The following is a 20,224-nucleotide window of genomic DNA, read 5'->3' on the forward strand; positions in this document are numbered from 1 at the left end:
GACCATCACAGATGTTCACAGATGTTCTCCGTTCATCAGAAGGAGAATGTCCTGCTGGTGTTTGTGGTGCAGTAGAGTTGGAACCATGTTTTGGTTTCAGTCAGACGAAAGCAGGAGAGGATCAGCTGAAACAAGCTGCTGTCAAACTTTAATCTCAGTCAGTTTGAGTTTTAACAGACTCAAATACTGGGCTGACTTGCAGTCTGTTCATTAGTGCCTACTACAATTCATTCACTGAAGTGAACAGAGTAAACATGGATCTCAAAATGGATCTCATAATTAAACAAGCTTTATCTGGTCTAACGAGACCAGACCTCAGATGTACAGGAGCTTAAAGATGAAAGTGACAAAGATGTTTTTTTTTATAAATGTGATGAAAAGATCTTTGTTCATGAATCTGCAGGAAACTAGAACAAAGATGCAGAAAAGATCCTGTTCTTACAAGATGTAGTGTCCAATTAATACAAGAGAAGAGAAACTGAAATGTTTTCATCTGATCATCAGACCACGTTAGGTCACGTAAAACTGTAACTGCATGATTTGTACTAATCTCTTTCATCATTTCAGCAACAGTTTACCTTGAGAACTGATCCAAACAGACAGACAGCTTCATGTTTCCCCTCCTGCTCCTCTGTGATCTGAACGTTGGTTGATGCTGGTTCAGAGTAAAATCCAGTAAAAGTCTGTTAGTGAATGAAATTTGTCTGAGGCAGCAACACCATAAACCAGGATCCTGAACTCTGCAGCCCACCTGATCCAGTCTGTTTAGTGCTGTAGTTTCCCAGCTGCACATGAACGTCACTGAAATCTTGTATTTGGAAAAAAGAAAAATCAATGAGTAACTCCAGAGATGGAGACGGACGAGAAAATCACATCCAGTGAATCTCCTCAGCTCCGCGTTCAGATTCTGCTTCCGTTTGCTTTGAAGTGTGTGAGGAGGTCTCTGTTGGATTCAGTCGGTGGTTCAAATGTCGTCTCCGGTCACATGATGCCGTTGGTGACGTACTGAAAGGAGTCGTAGAGTTTGGTGGTGATGGAGCGCATGGACCCGTCCACCAGCTGCTCCACCAGCAGCTGCAGCTGCTCCTCGGTCAGAGACATGTGGAAACGCTCCTTCAGGCCGCGGATGGTGCTGGAGCCGTGGAAGCAGGGAAGGTGGGAACCTGGAGAGAGAGAGGAGAGAGAGAGAGGGGAAACCATGAGCACGAGGAGCTGCAGCCTGAGATTCACCTCAACAGGACCTCGCTTCCCACAGTCTCCTCAACCATCAACCTGTTTATGGAGCGAGACTGGATTTAGATTGTAAAAAAACCAGAGGACACCGGAGGCAGAGTGGAGCATGGAAAATCTCAGCACCACCCAGTAACCATGTCGTCTGGTATGGCTGATCAATACTACAGACTACAACTGTCTCCAACTGTGAGATATGAATGAGAGAGAACCTCTGTGTGTGTGTGTGTGTGTGTGTGTGTGTGTGTGTGTGTGTGTGTGTGTGTGTGTGTGTGTGTGTCTCACCTTGTTGCATTATCTCCACTATCTGCAGCACCTTCTCCATGTGTTTCCTGGCAGCGATTAAACCCTGAAGCATCAGCATCTTATAATAGATGAACATGTCTCCCTCCAGGCCGCCCATCACCTGAAACACAAGCATCCATCAGCTGCGTCCTCACCACCACCTCACCATCCTCCGGCCCCGACTCCAGCAGAGCAGTTAACTTCATTTCAAATGTGAAACTCAGGCGGAAACGGGAACAGCAGTTTACTCACATCGACGAACTCTGATGTGAGTTTGAAGGCGGATGTCTCGAAGCCAAGGTTTCGAGGAGAGCTGGAGAGGATGAAGCCAAAGTCGATGTGGATGATGTGGCCTTCAGAGTCCAGCAGGATGTTCCCGTTATGTCTGCACACAGAGGAGTGCAGGTACGTTAGCCTAGCTTAGCACAAAGACTGGAAGCGGGGGGAAACTGTTAAGACTCCTCATCTGTGATGTGGAGCTGATGAAAGAGCTCCATCCAGTCAGTGGCCAGAGCACTGGGTGTGTCTCACCTGTCTCTGACCTGCAGCAGGTAACAGACGAGCCTGTGTGGGTGTGTCTCACCTGTCTTTGACTTGCAGCAGGTAACAGATGAGGCTGTACCCGGCGCAGCTCTGGACGAAGTTCCTCTGAGCGGTGAGGAAGGCCTCGGTGGTGTAGCTGCCGTGTTCCTGCAGGAAGTAGTCGAGCAGAGACAGCTGACTCTGTTTACGCACCTGAAGGACGAGAAACACACATGACATGATTCAGGTTTCATTTCTTATTAAAATTTATTTTCTTGATTAAAAAGTAAATAAAAGGAAAAGAGAAGTAAATACTGTGGTTTCTATAGTAACAACTGCATCAGTTTCCCACAATCCCCTGCGTACCTGGTGCAGAGAAACGGCGTTGAGGACGGGTTCGATCATCCCGCTGTCTGATGACATCACCAGGATCTTGTAAGGTTTGATCCACAGGGGAACTCGCTCCTGCTGCCAGATCGACTAGAGACACACACACACACGCACGTCACTGACGGACAGGTTTCCCTTGTTACTCATCCCCACACATCAACAGATGACGATGTCCTCACCTGCAGCTGTCGGAGGACCTGATAGGCCAGCAGCTCCTGTCTCAGGTCGTCTCCACACTTCACAATGACCGACAGTAACCTCCAGTTTGGTAGGTGACCGTACGGAGAGCCTTCCCTGATCCGCCTGTGGACAGAGACAGAAAACCGTGAGCGTTGCCACGGCAGCTGCGAAAGGCTTCTGTGGTGTTCGTTGTTTATGACCTCACCTGACTTTCTCCTCCCAGGGTTCTTTGAGGGCGACAGCTGATGGGTCCTCGGGGTCTCTCCTGAATGAAGTTGGAGTGTGAGCGAGGTTCTCCGACAGACGACGTCTGAACAACCAAGACACACAAACACAACAGAGACAGGGACAATCACTACAACACCCGATCTAGGTGTTCTGGTTCTAACACAGTTCTGTTGTTGACACATACAGGATTATTATTTCTTGTTTTGATGTCGAACTGAATGGGTCTGAAGTTCTGGGATGACCGGCTCTTCTATTGTTGGTTTTTCTACCTCGTACAGACCCCGGCAGTGTAACATGGAAATGAGATGTAAAACCTGTCTACACTCAGTTGTCAATTTATTAGGAACACCAGCTGAGACTGAGTCAGTCTGCTCAACAGTCCTGGATCCTCCTTTAGGAAGGTTCTGATGTTCAGAACATGTCAGTCACTGTGAAACCCTCTGTTCTACTACGTGTGTGTGTGTGTGTGTGTCTGTACGTACCTGATGTCTCCGGCAGCGATGAAAACCGGCTCTTTGCTCTCCAGACTTGTGATGCTGTCGACTGAAAACTGACTGATGTTATCACTGCTGCTGGTCTGAGCCTCCGCCTGCAAAAAACACACACACACACACACACACACACACACACACGTTGTGTCCATTGAAACACTGTTGGTTTTTCTCGTTGTGTCTCTCACGTTTGATGTGATGTCACACCCACATGTCTCACCTCCACCTGCAGCTGTCCAATATCATCTGTGGCCCACGCCTCGTCGTCATTGTCATAGTTTGGGACGGTGGAGAAACTTCCCGCCCTGTGCTCTGATGTCATCCCGTTAGTGTTAGTCGCGGCGCCGCCGCAGTCCAGGTTCTCTGCAGAACGAGCCGAGCGGATCCTGGTCTCTGGGATCCGGACAGGAACATGGGACGTCTCGAAGCTCTCACACTCCAAAACCTCCACATAGATGATGTATGGAGCCTGAGGAGGAGGAAGAGGAGGAGGAGGAGGAGAAGGAGGGTTACTATGATGGTGATAGGAGACTCTCGGAGAAACAGTATCAGCTTGTAGACAGAAACCCTGCTGTTGTCTCTTAACAGTGAAAGTTAAAATTTAAGACTTTATAAACCTGTTTTTGAGGGAACTGAATACAGTTTTTCTTATGATTTGTAAATCTGCAGCTGAACACAGTTATAAGTTGAACAGAAATCAATAAAAAAATAATCAGAAGATTTAACAGAGCTGCTTTAAAGACTGAGATGTCTCACTGCGTCCTGAGCGTCTCCTGCAGCTCAAGTCCAGTTACCCGTGTCTGGTCAGCCTGGTTAGTGTGGTGTTACCTTGTCTTTGGAGTTCAGGACCACGGCCTGGGTGTGCGGGATCCTGCAGACGTGGTGCTGGTGTTCGGCGGTGGGCAGCCACACTCGGGCCGGCAGCTTGTGGTTGAGCAGCAACAGCTCTGAGATCAGCCGCTGGGTCTTCTGCTCTTTGGTGGGCAGCGTTGCCAAACGTTTCCCGATGCACAGCAGAGACTTGACAAACTCCCGCTGAGGACGGAGACGCTCCGGCTGAGGAGCAACCAGAAAACACTTCACTTTAATTCAGGTTTCAGTTCCCATCATCCACTGCAGGCGGACAGCGGCAAACATGCAGCACCGCACGCTTCAGCTCATCTTATGCAGATTTATTCTCTTTTTGTGTTTTCTGTCACAGTAACTGAACATCTCTGGGTTTTGAACTAATCGACACGTCGTTGGTAAACAGTGACAAAGAGCTGATCACTGTTCCCCAGACAATTTGATTAATTGAGAAACTAATCTGCAAACGATCTGCTGTATGTTTATAAGACTGTAGAGGAGGAAACAAAAAACAGGAAACACAGAAGTGATCTGAGTTACAGCCTTAGAGCTGAACTGTAGTTCATCAGTCTGTCCACCCGAGGGCAGAGCGGCTCCACCTCCAACTCCATCACTAACTGCCATGTCCAGTTACCACGGAGACAGCAGGGTGGTGGGTTTAGAGTCAGAGGTGCTGCTGAGCAAGGCAGCAGAGTCTGACTCCAGCTTCAGTAACAAGATAATGTGATATTGAATATAATAATTTAAAATCAGTCTGCATCTATTCTGATAATTGATTAATCACTTAATAAACACAACATTCACTACTGTTTAAATAAAACATTTGCAGATGAATCAATAATGAACATAACCCTGTTCTGTCCCTGCAGTCTGATCCATCACTCTATTGTTTCAATACAAAAACAAATATAAAACAGATTCCACACAAACAGAGGAAAAGTTACCGGGAACAGCAGTGAGTCTGTTGATAGATGATTGATTGATTATTGATCACTGTGAGGAGAACTCTTTGACTCCTGGTTTGGTAAATACAGGCCACGAGTGCCACAATCACAAAACTTAATCCAAAAAACGAGCCGTTTAGGAGTCATGTGATCTGAGCCTGTTTGCAGCCTGTAATCAGTCATCGACTCTCCTGCTTCACAGGAAAGAAACAGTCTGACCGTCTGTTTCACTGTTCGACTGTTTTAATCACATGAGCGCTCAGACCAGACCAGACTGACACGTTTAGTGTTTCACATGTTGAGTAAAGTCTCTTTATTGTATTGATTCCTCTGTCTTTTCTCTCTGACTTCTGGTTCTGCTGCAGCTCACAGAAACTATTTCTGTCACATGACTGAGCTGCTGCTCCACGGTCGTTTCAGCATCATGTGGTTTAAATCCTCCTCCAGAGGCCTCCCGCTCCCCCTCCCCTTCACTGTTCCCCCACCCATAACCAGGTCTGAGGGGGAGGGCGGGCGTCGGGTCCAGCTCTGCCGGCCAACACATGGAAACATTTCAGAGACGGGAGAGAAGGTTAAGATGTTTACATGACCCAGATTCTGCAGGACCAAATCCTCTGCAACACAGAAACCTCCGACAGACTGTAGAGTTCAGCCCCCCCCCCAAACAGAGAGCTTAATAAAGCTAAAGGATGTCTGTAACCTGCTGCTTCCAGCTGCTGAAATGAGATTGGATGCTTCATAAACTGAATTTGTCTGTTTGTGGAAATTTTCTGACATTTTTCAGACAAAACAATCAACGGAGAAGATAATGTTCAGCTGCAGCTGAGGAACATAAACACAGCAGACTGGTTCAAGACCAGTCCACCTTCAAGACGAAATCCAAGAAATTAAAGACGAGACCAGAACAAAGAACTGTCTCCAGACTGGAACCGAGTACTGATCATCTGCACTTGTCTACATCATCTACATTTGACATGAAATCTCACTTTATTTCCTTTGTTTCAGTATATTTGATTAGATTTGATCATTTCATGATTTTAATTTGCTGTCTTGTATGAAACAGTTTCAACACTTTCAAAGCAGTAGAGTGCCACTGATATGACACTGGCACAAATAAACGTTTTTAAATCAATAATCGATCAGTTTTTTCCATCTCACCTGAAAACATGTTAACAGCTGAATGAACTGACAGTCAGGTCTGTTACTGTTATTTAGATTTTATATATATATATGTATTTGAAATCGTCTCTGCCTCTGTGTTGTTGTGTAATTTCTGTGTTGTCTTTGGCTGTAAACCAACCCCCCCCCCCGTCCATCCTCCCCTCCGTCACCGCGGCAACCCCCCACCTCCACTAGGACGAGGTGGAGTCAGATATCAGTTCCTGTTTTGTCTCCGTGCCTCTCTTCTCTTTTTCTCAGAACGTCTCTTTGGTTTTAATGACCTCAGACCTGCGGCCTCGTCAGATTTTATGTCACTGGATCAGAGGAACTGATGAAAGCAGACAAACACAAACAGGAGGAACTGGGTTCTCTTATCCCATCCTCTGGGATCATGAATATCACAGTGACTTCATGATAGTCTGGACATGGATGATAACTCTGCCGAGACCAACGTCAAGTATCAAACATCAATAACTGCTGTTTAATATTAAACAGAGCCGACAAAGGGCCAACATTGGGCCGACAGAGAGCCGACTAAGGGCCGACAGAGAGCCGACAAAGGGCCGACAGAGGGCTTCCACTGTTTATTGAACACAAACAGTCAGAGTCTGATGTGTTTGTCTGGACTCTGCTGATTTCTGTCCGACAGGTTTATTCCCAAACACGGAAATATTTACTTCTCACTCAGCATCTTCATCACTGATGATGACTCTTCAGCCTCAGTCGACTAAACTGCTTGTGAAGTTAATGATGTTCAACATGTTACTCAGGGACAATGTTGAGGAGCTCTTACTCCAGTTCCGGCTGCTCTAAAGTCCTCCACATCCCAAAAGCAAATACTGTCATTTTTACTGCACAACATTTATCTGAAACAACAAAACATAGAACTCTACCTGTTAAATATGATGCATATCTCTCTTATCAAATATCTTTAGCTTTTCACTGGCTCATTAAAGTCTTATGTTCTCATACAACAAAATGATTATATCGTTATTATTATTAAATTATTAGCCAGTTCAGTTAAAAATATTCCTGCCAGTTTTTTTTTTTAATGTACATCAATTTTTTCTCCTGCAGCAACCTGTCGTATTAATTCCTGTTTCAACCTACAGACACTTATTTCTACAGTTTTAGATATTTCCTCCTGTTTTAAAAGCTCGTGTGGTTTTAAGAGACTCAGACGGACTCGGACAGACTCGTCCTGACGCTGATGAAGCAGGACGTTAACTCTGGGGTGCTGCAGTTTCACTGTTTGTTGTATCTGTGGATTCAGTTCAGTTTCTGGACCTTTACCAGGCAGCTGTTAAAGTTTTCTGTGTCTTTTTTGGAAGACAGGAATGTCTTCAAACACTGTGGCTGAATGAAAACCTCTTATCTCACAGTATTTAAACCTTTCCTCAGCTTCATATTCACGGTTATCAGAACTGAGCTTCCTCTTTATTCTGCTGGAAACAATGAACCCTGCAGCTTTTCTTTTCTTTATCAGGAGGTCAGAAGTTGAGCAGCGTTAAATAAAGGTCAGCTCCAGTTTTACTCTCCGTCTCCTCTCAGTCTGTTCTCCTGTGTTCTAGTTTTTCCACTGGAGCTTCTCCCTCTCTCCTCTTAAAAATAAAAACAAGTGGAAAATATGATCAAACATCAGCCGAGTCCAAACGAACAGGAAGAGGAGGAAAGCAGAGGAGAGGTTTACACTCCTCTCTCCTTCATCTCTCCATCTCTCTAATTGTCTGTTTTTCTTTTTCAGGACGATGAAAGGAGAGAACAGATTCAGAGACTGATCCCGGCCAATGGAAAGCCTCGGTCCACACGTGACCGAGCTGCCGGCCAGGAATGTGACGACGATTCAACAACAGCACAGACGTGAAAACACACTCTGCACCTCTTCTCTCCCTTCTTCACAAATAGATAATTTTCCACTCATCCTACAGAGTCGCAAACTGGAAACCAGTTCGCTGTCATGTTACAGCTGCTGGGAGAAAAAAAACTACACCAAACCAACTAGACAACAACTAACACAAAGATCACAGTGCTGCCACAGTTTACTGACAAACAGCCAATCAGAGCCTAGAACCTGCTCAGTCATCATAAAACTAGCTTTTTTAGTTTACATCTGTTGACATTGTGGAAGATGAAGCAGCTGAATCAGCTGTGAAAAGCTCCTGTCTGCAGTTTATCATCGGTGTACGGGCCACTACTGAAGAAAACTTTAAAACAGGAGGATTCTGAATAAAGTTCTGCAGCGATAAGGAGACGCTTTTTTTTTTGTCATTCCAGTTTTTATTTACAACCAAACCTTCTGCAGGTACAAACCTTCCCACTGGAACAAACACAACTATAACAACCTGCTCAAATCTATTCTGCCCACGTTTCACAGAAAACTGTCGAATGTGGCAACACTGAGACCAAGCCCAGCTGACAGCTACAGAGTCTGGACCAAACACACATGGAGACTGTTTCCACCAGCTGTTACAGATGTTTTAGTCTTTGACAGTCAGGAAGGAGCAGAAACCTCAGGACTCTGTAAATCCACCAGACAACAGACTGAACCACAGCTCAGTCCTGGACGAAGACGAGCCCACAAGCGGCTTCTGGTTCTGTGCAGAGTAGACCAATAAATACATTTTGATTACTGCGTCATACATACACCTATGTCCAGTCCACACGGGCCTGCAGGACCAGGGTTGGATATCATTCAGAAATGTTTGATATCGTACCGATACCGAGACCTCGACTTTGATAACAATTCTTAACGATACTTTTTCGATACAAATTTGATCAAATCCATTTGAACAAAAAGGAAATGACAAATTTTATTTTTGGGCTCGGTCTCTTTACTCACTCAAACGAGTTCATGTAAATGTTTCAGAGGTGTAATATCAGTGAACTGAAGCTGGGGACTGAAGTGTGCAGTGAGCTGTTGGTCTCTGTGGGTCAACAGAATCACCTGCCTCCATCTTAGAAACAAAACTCAGGACTCAGGTTTTGCAACTAACAGAATTAAAATCAAACGGTGAATCTGTTCCTCACCTCCTCGTGAACCGCCTCCACCTTTGGGTTACTGCCGGTCCGTCGGAGGCCGGTGCCGGGCCCACTGCTCGCCGTGGTGGCGTCTGACTTGGATCTCTGGTGGGTCCTCCTGGACGGGGAAACAAAGACCTCCTCCTCCCTGGCTGCAGGGTTGTCTGGGGAGATGGACGCCTCCACGTTACTGCTGTTGTGCCTGCGGTGACAGCGGCGGTGGGACGGCGACGACACCGGGCTTTCGGAGACAGAAGCCGACATTGGTCTGGGAGCGTCGGACGAAGGAGCAGAAGGTTTGAGTTCGTCGGACAGGATGAGCTTTCGGAGTTTGGTGCCCCTGGAGTGACGCTGGGTGGAGATGTGCATGTCGGAGGAGTAGGCGCCCAACAGCCAGGCGGTCAGCAGAGAGAAGGTGATACTGCCTCTGCAGCGATGGATCTGAGAGAGAGGAAGGAAGACAGTTGAGTGTTGGCATTATACATACTGAGGAAGAGCAACGCATACAGCTGCGGGCTATTAGTACTTGATGCTTTAAGTAACATCCAGTTAAATAATGCTGTTCAACACAGACGGATCATGTGCTCCTGCTGTGTGTGTTGGTTGACATCCGTCTGCATCTGCTAGCCAACCTTCAGGCAACTCCCGTGGCGTCACTTCTCTTAACCACAGATGACGCATTGGTCTTTGAAGGTTTCCTCATAGCCTCCAAACCTGCCTCCTACAGAGAGTATGCCGGTCGGTTTCAGGAGTTCGTCTGAACATCCACCACTACCCCCACCACTACCCTCTATGGACAAGGTCCTGCCGCCTCTTCCTGAGTCATGCGATTGGTCCAGAGATGTGACATTATATTCCCCATGTGCCACTTTTTGTAACAAGGGTCAGCGTGCCTCAAGTCTGCCACCTGAACCGTGGCGGCTTGATGTTGTCTATGAAGACCAGACCACCAGCAGCTAACCTCCCGGGTCTGACTCCAGACTGGGGGCCTAGTTTCTGGGCAAACTGTGATCTTCTTCAAGGAGTTGAAAGGTGTGATGGACAGAAAATAAATGGATGTAATGTAGCTATGAACATTAGCTTCTTTTAGTTATGTGCACTACTAATTAGTGGTGAAAAGATACAATTTTCAGCTGACTGATCTTCACAGGATCTAAATACATAGTCTCAGGTGTGTGAGGACTCACCAGGTACGGTCTGATGGCGTCTCCCACCTCCGTGTCCATGTGCACGTACATGTTGAGCAGCTGTGGCAGGTAGAAGTCCACCTCGCTGTCGGGGAAGCTGAAGAGTCGGTTCCCGATGTATGCCTGCACGCCCGGCTCCTTGGACTTGTACAGGTAGGAGATCGCCATGGAAACGTCAAACAGCTTGGACTCAAAAAGGCGCAGCAGCCACGACTGTTTAGATGACGATGCTGCTGCTGCTGATGGCAGGAATGACGACTCCGGCCGAGCAGAAGGAGGTGTGGTTTGCTGGGAGGTACAGCCTTGTTTTTGTGCCTCTTTCTCAGAGCTACCCTCCTCCTCCTCCTCCTCCTCCTCATCTTCCTCTTTGATGGAGCTGGTGTCTGGGTTGATGTGCCACTGAGGACTGGTGCGCTCTGTTGAGTCTGTGTTGTGTTGGTGTTGTTGTTGTTGATCGTCCTGTTGTTGTTGTTTGTTGTCAAGCTGCTGCTGTTCAGGCACTTCTCTGTTCTGCAGCTTGACTTTGAGAAGAACTTCTTGACAAGCCTTCAGAGCGACTTCAGGGTCGATCACTGGAGGCAGAAAACAAGAGGAGTCAGAACGATTGTCACCAGACAGTCTGTAAAAGACCAACAAACACCCCACAGCCTGTACTACTCTGCTGTTGCCTTTCTGAGAACCTTTCTAATGATGGAGCCACAAGTTCATGGCAGCTGCCTCTTAAATGTCATTTAGATATTTCCCATTTACAAGTGGAAAGATAAGGTCTGACCTGTTAAAAACAAAGGTCCCTAAATTTGTAGCAGCTTTAGCAAAAGGTTTCCCTCTGCGAATCTTCACCTCATCGTGGTGGATGGGTTTTTGACCATGTGACCCTGGGAGCTGGGGTAACAGCTCTTGTTAGGGTTTCCAAAGACAAAATGGTCCCAGGTAAGAGGTCAAAGTAAAAGTACAGTCACATTACACTACAGTCCTACCTGACCTCCTGCCGACACTGACACATTTGAAGATCTGAGTTGACCTTTCTTAAACTTTGACTGAGTGGATGTACTCCGCAAGCAGAGCCACCAGAAACTGAAGAGCAGTTCAATCCCTTCTGTGAACCCAGAGATTAAGGAGGCCTGTGTAGATTAGGGATACTGGGACCCCTTCCTGAAGCAAAGACTGGGCATGAAGCTTCCCCGCGCACCATGCTGACGCATGGAGCTTGGTAACATGGCACAGCGTAGACTGTGCGGTGGCGGCAACACTTGCAAGGGCGGGAATAGAGTTTGATTGCCCTGCCAATCAGGCATCAGGCTAAGGCGGCAGTCTTACTGGACCGCCAACCTTATTCTAGAAACTAAACTTCTAATTCTTTCAAACTAAACCTGTTTATTTCTTCCTACTGCAGAGACCCTGCTTTCTCCTGGTTACCTTGGTCGACTCCCAGGTCCATCTCCATGGCGTCCTCTGAGATGACATCTAGCGGCGGACTCGGCCCTCGCGGGTCGCCGCCGCTCGACATGCCGCTGCTGCCGATGCCCTCGCTGGCGCTACTGCTGCTGCCGAGGCTGCCGGAGCTGCCGATGCTCCCGCTGGGGCTGGAGCTGCGGGGGCTGGCGCTGGGAGAGGATGGCTGCTCGCTGTGGGAGGGCGGGGGCAGCTGCAGCTGAGGGCGGGGGTGATGGTGATGGTGTTGATGATGATGGTGATGGTGGTTGGGGCAGTCGGAGGAGCTCTCAGAGCAGGAGGAAGAGGAGGAAGAAGAAGAAGAAGAGGAGGCACTAGAGGGGGAAGAGGGGCAGGAGAAGGTGGTGGGGGAGGAGGAAGGTGGTGGAGGGGGCGGGGCAGAGTGGGAGGGGCTAAGGTGGAGCGGCCTCAAGGCCGGGGACAGGGAGACCTCGGCGTCGGCCATTTTGGAAGAGCAGGACCTAAAAACAGGAGACAGAGAGAGCACATTTATTTTTAAAATCATCCATTTCCTGCTGCTGAACCTGAGCCAGTCATTGCGGTAACAGATTAAGAAGATACTCCAGGCGTTTCCCCGGCAACGTCCCCCTGCACCATCCCCCAGATCCTCCTGGAGGATCCCGAGGTGTTCCCAGGCCAGATGAGATATATACTCTCACCAGCATGTTCTGGGTCTACCCCGGGACCTCATACCAGTTGGATGCTCCTAGAAAACCTCCGGGCAGCCGCCCTACAGATCAAACTCGTCACGCCCGCCGTTCACTGTATCATTCTTTCAGTCACTGCTCAAAGGTCATGACCACAGGTGAACGTAGCTTGACAGGTAAATCAAAAGCTTCGCCTTCAGCTCCCTCTTCACCACAACGGCCCCGTGCAACGCCACCATTACTGCTGGCGCTGCACCAGCCTGCCCGTCGATCTCACTGAACCTGAACAAGACCCCAGGACACTTAAAGTCCTTAAGGCAGCAACTGGCTCCCGACCCACAGGGAGAGAACCACGACCTCAGATTCAGAGGTCATGACCTCATCAAAACCTCCGAACATTCAACTGCAAACCACCACCAGATGTTTTAAGACGTCACCTTTATTTTATAGACGAAACAGTTAATCCAGAAAATAATCTGCAGATTAAATCGACAGTGAAGACGTGACGGACACAACGATCAGCGGCTCCGTCAGGAAACAGCTCCTCCTCCACACATACACACGTGTGCTGTCTGTGCGTGTCTGAGCTGAGCCATGTTGTGTGTACATGTTCATGTGACTTTGTCTTACGCCCACGCCTGTGTGTGTGTGTGTGTGTGTGTGTGTGTGTGTGTATGTGAGTGTGTGTGTGTGTGTGTGTGTGTTATATAACGCCCTCCTGCCTGTGATCACAGCTGAAAATCTGACATCTCCGATCATGGACCTCCTCAACACTTCCTGTTGACATCTTTCACCATTTTCAACAAGGAATTCATCTGTTTGTTTTCATATTGAAATTTTTGTTTTTAACATATTTAACATTGTTTAAAAATCCATTTGTATCAGAGTCTATGGTTGAAACATGTTAAACAGACAGCAATGCAGTTAAGAGGTTTCCCCACAGGTGAGAGAGAGTTGGAGGGGGGGGGGGTGTGAGGAGGGTGAGAGGTGAGACATAGACACTGTGAGGTCAAAGGGACAGGTACATGCAGGTGTTGTATGAACTACAGGAAGTGATGGTTTAGTGGAGAGTGGCCTGTCATCATGTTGAAGGAGGCTGCACAGTGTGGAGGAGTGACAGCTCCACAGAGAGGGATTCCTCAGAGGAAACCATGACAGCCCTGAGTGTGTGTCTGTGTGTGTGTGTGTGTTGTCAGTGTGACGCAGGTGATGTGCATCATCATCACCATCATCCTCCTCTCTGTGCGTGTGCAGCGTTTGGAGAAGGAGGAGGTTTCTATTTTGGTTTTGCTTAGCTCCATCAACCAGCCGCTGATCCGGTTTCTGTCAGACCTCCTGACACTCCGTCTCCGGGACGATGCTTTAAAGACAGGATTCGGTTTCTGTGACGATGGCTCCACACTGACTGAATCTGCTGCCTCCGCACCCACACGGAGACAACAGCAGCTGCCTCCTGGCTACGCTAAGATACGTCCTGGTCCAAAACACAGGAAACTGTCAGATCCAGCAGCAGAGAACAGTTCTAATGCAGTTTACAGAGGTGAACTGAAGAGTCCTCCAGTCGTTATCAATAGACTGATTGATTAATGCTGATCATTTCAGTCCTGGGTTATAATGACACCAACATGAACAGTGGGGTCCAACGAGTCTTGAACAAAATCCCCCTGATGACATCATCACGAGGAGACACTGATCACACACAGCTGAGTATGATGTCATCACATCAGAGCGCGTGTGTGCGTGCATGCGAGAGATGGTTTCCAGATGTGAAGTTTCTGGAGCAGCGAGCCGTGGGTGGAGGTCAGCTGCACGCACACACACACACACACACACACACACACACACACACACACACAAAATGACTGCTATAAAGACTGTTTGCAGAGAGTGAGTGAGTGTGAGTGTGTGTGTGTGTGTGTGTGTGTGTGTGTGTGTGTGTGTGTGTGTGTGTGTGTTGATGATGATGCACTTTGCGGCAGCACTGATGTTTGTGTTGAAACTGCAACAATTAATCGACTAATTGATTAATCGATCAGCCCATCGAAAAGAAATTAATAAGCAACTATTTTTGATAATCAATTAATTGTTTTTTAAAGCAAAAATACCAAATAAATAAATAAAACAGTTATTTTATTCTGACTGATAAAATAATAAATAACAAGTCACTTTGGGCAGAAAGAAACTGATTGTTGCAGCTAATGGTTATTATCACTTATCAATATATATATTTATATATATATATATATATTTTGATGATTATTTTCTCATTTTGTCTATAAAATGTCAGACAGTGAAAACTTTTTGTTAACCTAACCTTCACAGATTCTGTTCAATGTCATGTCACGACTTCTGAGAAAGTGGAACTAGAGTGTCATTTCAAATGATTAATTGATTAACTGATTATCAAACTTATCCATCATCATTTCTCAAAAGTCAAGGTGACGTTTTCAAATGTCTCTTTTGTCCGACGTCCAGTCCAAAACCCAGAGATTCAGTTTCCTGTTGTTTAAAACAAAGAAAACCAGTGAATCATGGAACCAGAGACGTTTGGTGTTTCTGCTTAAAAAGTGATCGAAACAATTCAACGATGATGAAAATAGTTGCTTTTTTACAAAGAATTTTCTTCAACTCTCGAAAAAATTCTTTTCATGTCAGTATCTCAAACATGTTTCTGTTTGAGGAAAGTTAAAAAGACGATTTCCTGATGGGAGATCTTTTTAGATCTCGTTTTTAGATTCAGCAGTTTGAGTGTGACGTTGTCTGAACGTGTGGAGGTGGATTTCAGTGTGACGCCACGTCACTGTTTGACCTCTGACTTGCTCGACCTGTCGTTACTGATGATCAATAGACACAGAGGAGAGAAAACAGACTGATGAGCAGAGGGTCCCTGGTCTGATCTGTGTCTTCAGTCAACTCTGTCCTGTGTTTCTGTGTTTGGATAAATTACAAGTGAAATGTGCTTAAGTTAGTGAACCTTTAAATACTCATGAACCTCCTACCTGTGTGTGTGTGTGTGTGTGTGTGTGTGTGTGTGTGTGCGTGTGTCATAGGCTCCTGTTGGGGTTAGTTAGATTCAGGGAGTGCAGTATGTCAATGAGAATCCTCACAACTACAGTGTGTGTGTGATGAGTCAGTGTGGGGGATGATGAAGATGATGGTGATGAGGATATCACGCTGTGCTCGACTGTCGTTTGAACCAGAGCCCAGATAACACACACACGCGCACACAGCTATCTTTGAGGGTACTAATTGACATAATGTGTTCCCTCGCCCCCTAACCCTGACGTAACCAGACTCTAACCTGAACCCTAAAACCAGGACTGAACCCTCAAACAGACATGTCCTCACTCAGTAAGGTCTATAACTCAAACTGGTCCTCACAAAGATAAAGACACACACACACACACACACACACACACACACACACACACACACACACACACACACACACACACACACACACACACACACACAGTCAGTGTTATGAGACTCATGACTGACTGTGGGTTTTTAATAATCACAGCGAGGCATGAAGTCCGCTCTGTTTTTGTTACTGACACTCTAAGGTTCAGGATCAGGTTCACGTTTCAGGTCTGATAGAAAGTTTCCAGAAAGATGAGACTCTGCTCCTGATCAGATTAAACCTGACGTCTGTGTCTTCATCACCTACATCATCGTGTTTTAACTTTATTCGGTCGTCTCAAGACATTAAAACAGTCTTAAAGTCGGACTTTTTCAAACAGACCTTTGTGTAAAATCCTCCACTGAGCACTGACGCGAGTATCAGAGAGAAATGCTGGAAATAAGATACAACTAAACTCTGTCCATATGGCGACTGTAGCTGGTGCACTGGCAATGAATTGTGGGTAATGTAGTGACAGTGGAGGAACAGACTGATTTGACATTTTCTCTGCCTAAAATTGGTTTATTCAAAAGAACAAATTCTTCCTTTGAGTTACTATGAACAGTTTTTCTAAATGTTAATAATATTCAAACATTATCCTCATTATCATTTAATCAGCTGATTGTTTTCTTGATTAATCTTCAGTCTATAAAATGTCAGAAAAGTAAAAGTTTTTTGTGACAAGGAAAAAATCAGATAAAAAACTGAAAAAAGCAGCAAATACTCACATTTAATTAGCTAAAATATGTGCCCATTCATTTTCTGTCAATCAACTAATCAATTAAGTGACTAATCGCTGCAGCTGATGTGAACACAGCAACAGTGAATCCAGACTTGAGAGTGTGACGTGTGCAGTTCAGGGCAAAGTGTGAAGCTTATCACAACAACAACAACAACAACAACAACACACACACACACACACACACAGTAAACTCTATTCACACTGTAATAACCACCACAACATTATCTCTACACTGTTGTAAACAGTTGAAGTTGTGACGTTTCAGTCTCTGTGTTAAACTTTGTCCCGTCATTAAATCTCTGGAGGTTGTTTCAGAATAAACTCTGTTTAATCAATCTACACTGAGTTACAACTTTAATATTTACATGTGGATCTGGTCAAGCTTTTGTTTCTATCAGTCAATTGACAGAAAAATAATCAAAAACTATTCTGACACTGATCAACAGATTCATGCTTCAGCAGAAATTCACTATTGAACCCGTCTCCCCTGTGGGACTCTTTGGCCTTGGTAGACTTCAGGTGTGTGCTGGTCTGTAATGGACTCAATCTTCACACAACCTGGACTAATTCTACCCTGTGTGAAAGCTCTGAGTCTCCTGATTCTGTCTGTGCAAAGTATTTCAAGTAGAGGTGACACAGACCTGGTTCAGACTGGTCCTCTGAACTCCGTTGCAGTGTGGACGGCAGGAGTAGATGTAGTATAAGAGATGAATTTTAAAACTGTGATGTAGTAGTGTGGATTTAGCCTGAGAACATAATGAGACCTTTAGAGCTGCAACAATTAGTCCACTAATAAATTATTAGATAGACAAAAAGTGAATTCTGATTTTAGTCATGTAATCAGCAGATGAGGAACTACTGCAAAAGCGACAACATGACCAAAACAAGACAAAAAACAACCGCAAAGAGACGACAACACAGAACTGTCTGAGGACTCTCAGTGGTCCAGGTCCTGGTTAAATCAAAGGCAAGTGGACTTGGATTAGAGATGAAACACCTTCAATGTTTCACATCCAAGAGACTTCAAGAACTGATGAAGTCCAGCTGTCCTCCATTCACATCAATCCAGGACTGCAGCGAAAAACCATAACTAAAAAGACACTGAGGAAGAAGGGACAAGGGACAAAAATGACCACAGGGAGACAGAAACCGATGGCATCATTTGCAGTATGGGGTCCTGCAGAGGAGGGGTTGGGGGCCTTTTGCCTCTCTGTGCCCAGGGGACCATTTTCCCATGATCCGTCCATGACAGACCACAAGGAAGGAGGATAAAATAGCTGAATATAAAGGGAAACTGACGGTGAAACCACGGTGTGAGCGGGTGTCTCACAGAGACGTAACTAAAACGTTATAAAGACGTAATGAAAATGTTATAAAGATGTTACGGAGGTATCAAAGGCAGCGGCAGGGGGAGCAGAGCCGCTCCCTCCTGATGAAAACAAACCGGGGGAAGGAGGAGCAGAGCCGGGCTGCAGCAGGCCCACAGCCCCGGGATTCACCACCGGAACACTGGAACAACGGAACAACAGACGCGGCGAACGTCTGCTAAACCGGGTCACAACAAACTGAAACTGCGAAAAAAAGGAGAAGTAGATGGAGGAAAACCAGCCGGATGATAGGGGCACCTACCCGGTTACTGAAGCGTCCTCACTCCGGTTTAAATGCTCCGAGGCTCGGGGTTTACTCCAGTTTTCGTCCCGGGAGTTTCCGTGTTGAATCCAGGTCTTTAATCCAGGTTTTATTCCGGTTTTCAGCCCTGGTTTTCAGGTTCTGAGGTGGTCCATCTGGTCTGCGGTTTGTGGCCTTGCTCTGCTCGGATCGGCTCGAGTCTGGTTGCTTTAAAGCAGCAGTGACGCAACATCCGTCAAGACAGCCGCAGTCCGAGCCGTCCCACACTTCCGCTAATCTTTCCAAAGAAAAAGCACAGAGGGATTTCAGAACAGTTGTTTCTTTAGACTGCAGGTTTCTCCAACTAAACTGATGTTTTTCATTGAAATCGTTCCTCATCTACATGAATACACTGAAAGCAAGTCACAGAAATAGTTTATTAATTTCATCTTTATTTTACATTCGACAAGATTAAAAAATGTTTAATTCATAAATTGATTTACAGGACTAGCAGCAAACATTCACTGCCTGCAGCTTCTCTGGTGATTGATTTTGATTCATATTACGATGTATTAAATATCTTTGGATTTTGGACAATTGATCATATCGAACAAATATTCTGAAGGTGTCATTATTTCACTTTTATATAATTTCACAGAAAAAAGATGTATTATGAAAATAATCTTCAGATTTTTCAATAATGAAAACAATTAAAAGTTCCAGTCCCAAAGCTGTTCCTCTCTTTGTAGATGTTCTATTTGCTATTTACATAAAGTTTAATTAAAACAACCATGTAATGATAGACATAAATATATACAGGTCCCCTTGAAAACGATATTTGGAGAATAATTGCTTAACCTCACCAATGTAAATGTTTGTGTTATTATTGAATCAAAAAAAATCTTGTTTATTTTGTTACTGACAAAAGGTGAAAAATATTCAGTTAATTTTCATGTAATGAGTATCATTATTAGCAAAGTTAATTATCAGTTATCAGAGTTCAGAGAGTCAGATCAGATGTATAACCTACATGTAACCTGCACAGCGTATTTTACAGTAAAGCATCAGACCATTGCAATTCAATTTCTTTTAGCTTTTATTTTGAAGACAGAATTGCATAGTTCCCGGTTATCTTGACAGAGCTGCTGGTTTTGGTTCTGTTTCCGTTTGGAACAAAATATTCAGCCCCCACGTTTCCTGAAATAAACCATTTTCAGTGACGACTGTCGCTGGTTCATCTGGATTCTGTCATATTTACCTTTAAATGAATTAATTACTTCATCAGGTTTTGTTTTATTATATTTTCTTCTCTGTTTTTTATGACACTGATTGATTCTCTCCTTTCTTCTATAGTATTATCATTTTTATTGTCATTATTAATTATTGTTGTTGTTAGTGGTAACACATTTCATAACATATTATTTGACTATATATTATTATATATAAACTATATGATACACTAATCATATTACTTCTTTCCATATCATGATACATGTTAGATTTTAATGTGTCATTGTAATATTATGTTTTACACTGAGGTCCAAAAGTCTCAGACCACTCATCTTATTCTATTTTACATTTGTTCTGAATGTAGAAAAAAATCTTTCCATTACAAATTAAAATAATATCAGATTTCACAAATTGAGTGAAAAGTTGAATCTTGAAAAATGAAAAAAAAATGTTCATGAATTTCAGATTATGTTAGTATTTATCTCCAAATTTCTTTAATGACAGCATGAACTGGGGCTGACCCATGTTCTCCCATCTGACAGTGGTTCAGAGAAGTCAAACTGTATTCTGATGTACATGTGTATATTTATTATTACTTATACCTATATTTATATTATGTTTTGTACATACACCGTCGTTATGCATGTGTATGGCCTAAGG

At 45.0% G+C, this 20,224-nt stretch overlaps 1 protein-coding gene across 1 annotated transcript; it reads right to left on the reverse strand.

Annotated features, from left to right (window-relative positions):
• LOC111223306 (phosphatidylinositol 4-kinase beta-like) lies at positions 1–18,682 on the reverse strand. Its single transcript, XM_022747405.1, has 14 exons — positions 18,356–18,682; positions 11,899–12,395; positions 10,483–11,054; positions 9,305–9,736; positions 4,155–4,382; positions 3,547–3,795; positions 3,318–3,424; positions 2,813–2,917; positions 2,607–2,730; positions 2,404–2,517; positions 2,099–2,250; positions 1,768–1,900; positions 1,516–1,636; positions 1–1,163 (listed from the first exon to the last, which is right to left on the reverse strand). The coding sequence occupies exons 2-14, from the start codon at positions 12,377–12,379 to the stop codon at positions 982–984; spliced, it is 3,000 nt and encodes a 999-aa protein (XP_022603126.1). The 5' UTR covers positions 12,380–12,395; positions 18,356–18,682; the 3' UTR covers positions 1–981.
• Positions 18,683–20,224: the final 1,542 nt, after the last annotated feature.

The sequence above is a fragment of the Seriola dumerili genome, unplaced genomic scaffold (assembly GCF_002260705.1).
Source record: "Seriola dumerili isolate Sdu_G_001 unplaced genomic scaffold, Sdu_1.0 BDQW01000110.1, whole genome shotgun sequence".
Taxonomy (NCBI): Eukaryota; Metazoa; Chordata; class Actinopteri; order Carangiformes; family Carangidae; genus Seriola; species Seriola dumerili.

What these genes read in the sequence shown, in the direction of transcription:
- LOC111223306 (XM_022747405.1), bottom strand. Translation starts at nt 12,379, where the DNA reads ATGGCCGACGCCGAGGTCTCCCTGTCCCCGGCCTTGAGGCCGCTCCAC. An exon ending in TTGGACAGCTGCAGGTGGAG is followed by an intron (nt 3,425 to 3,546) that starts GTGAGACATGTG and finishes TGTTTTTTGCAG; the next exon opens with GCGGAGGCTCAGACCAGCAG. An exon ending in ACGCCGTTTCTCTGCACCAG is followed by an intron (nt 2,251 to 2,403) that starts GTACGCAGGGGA and finishes CTCGTCCTTCAG; the next exon opens with GTGCGTAAACAGAGTCAGCT.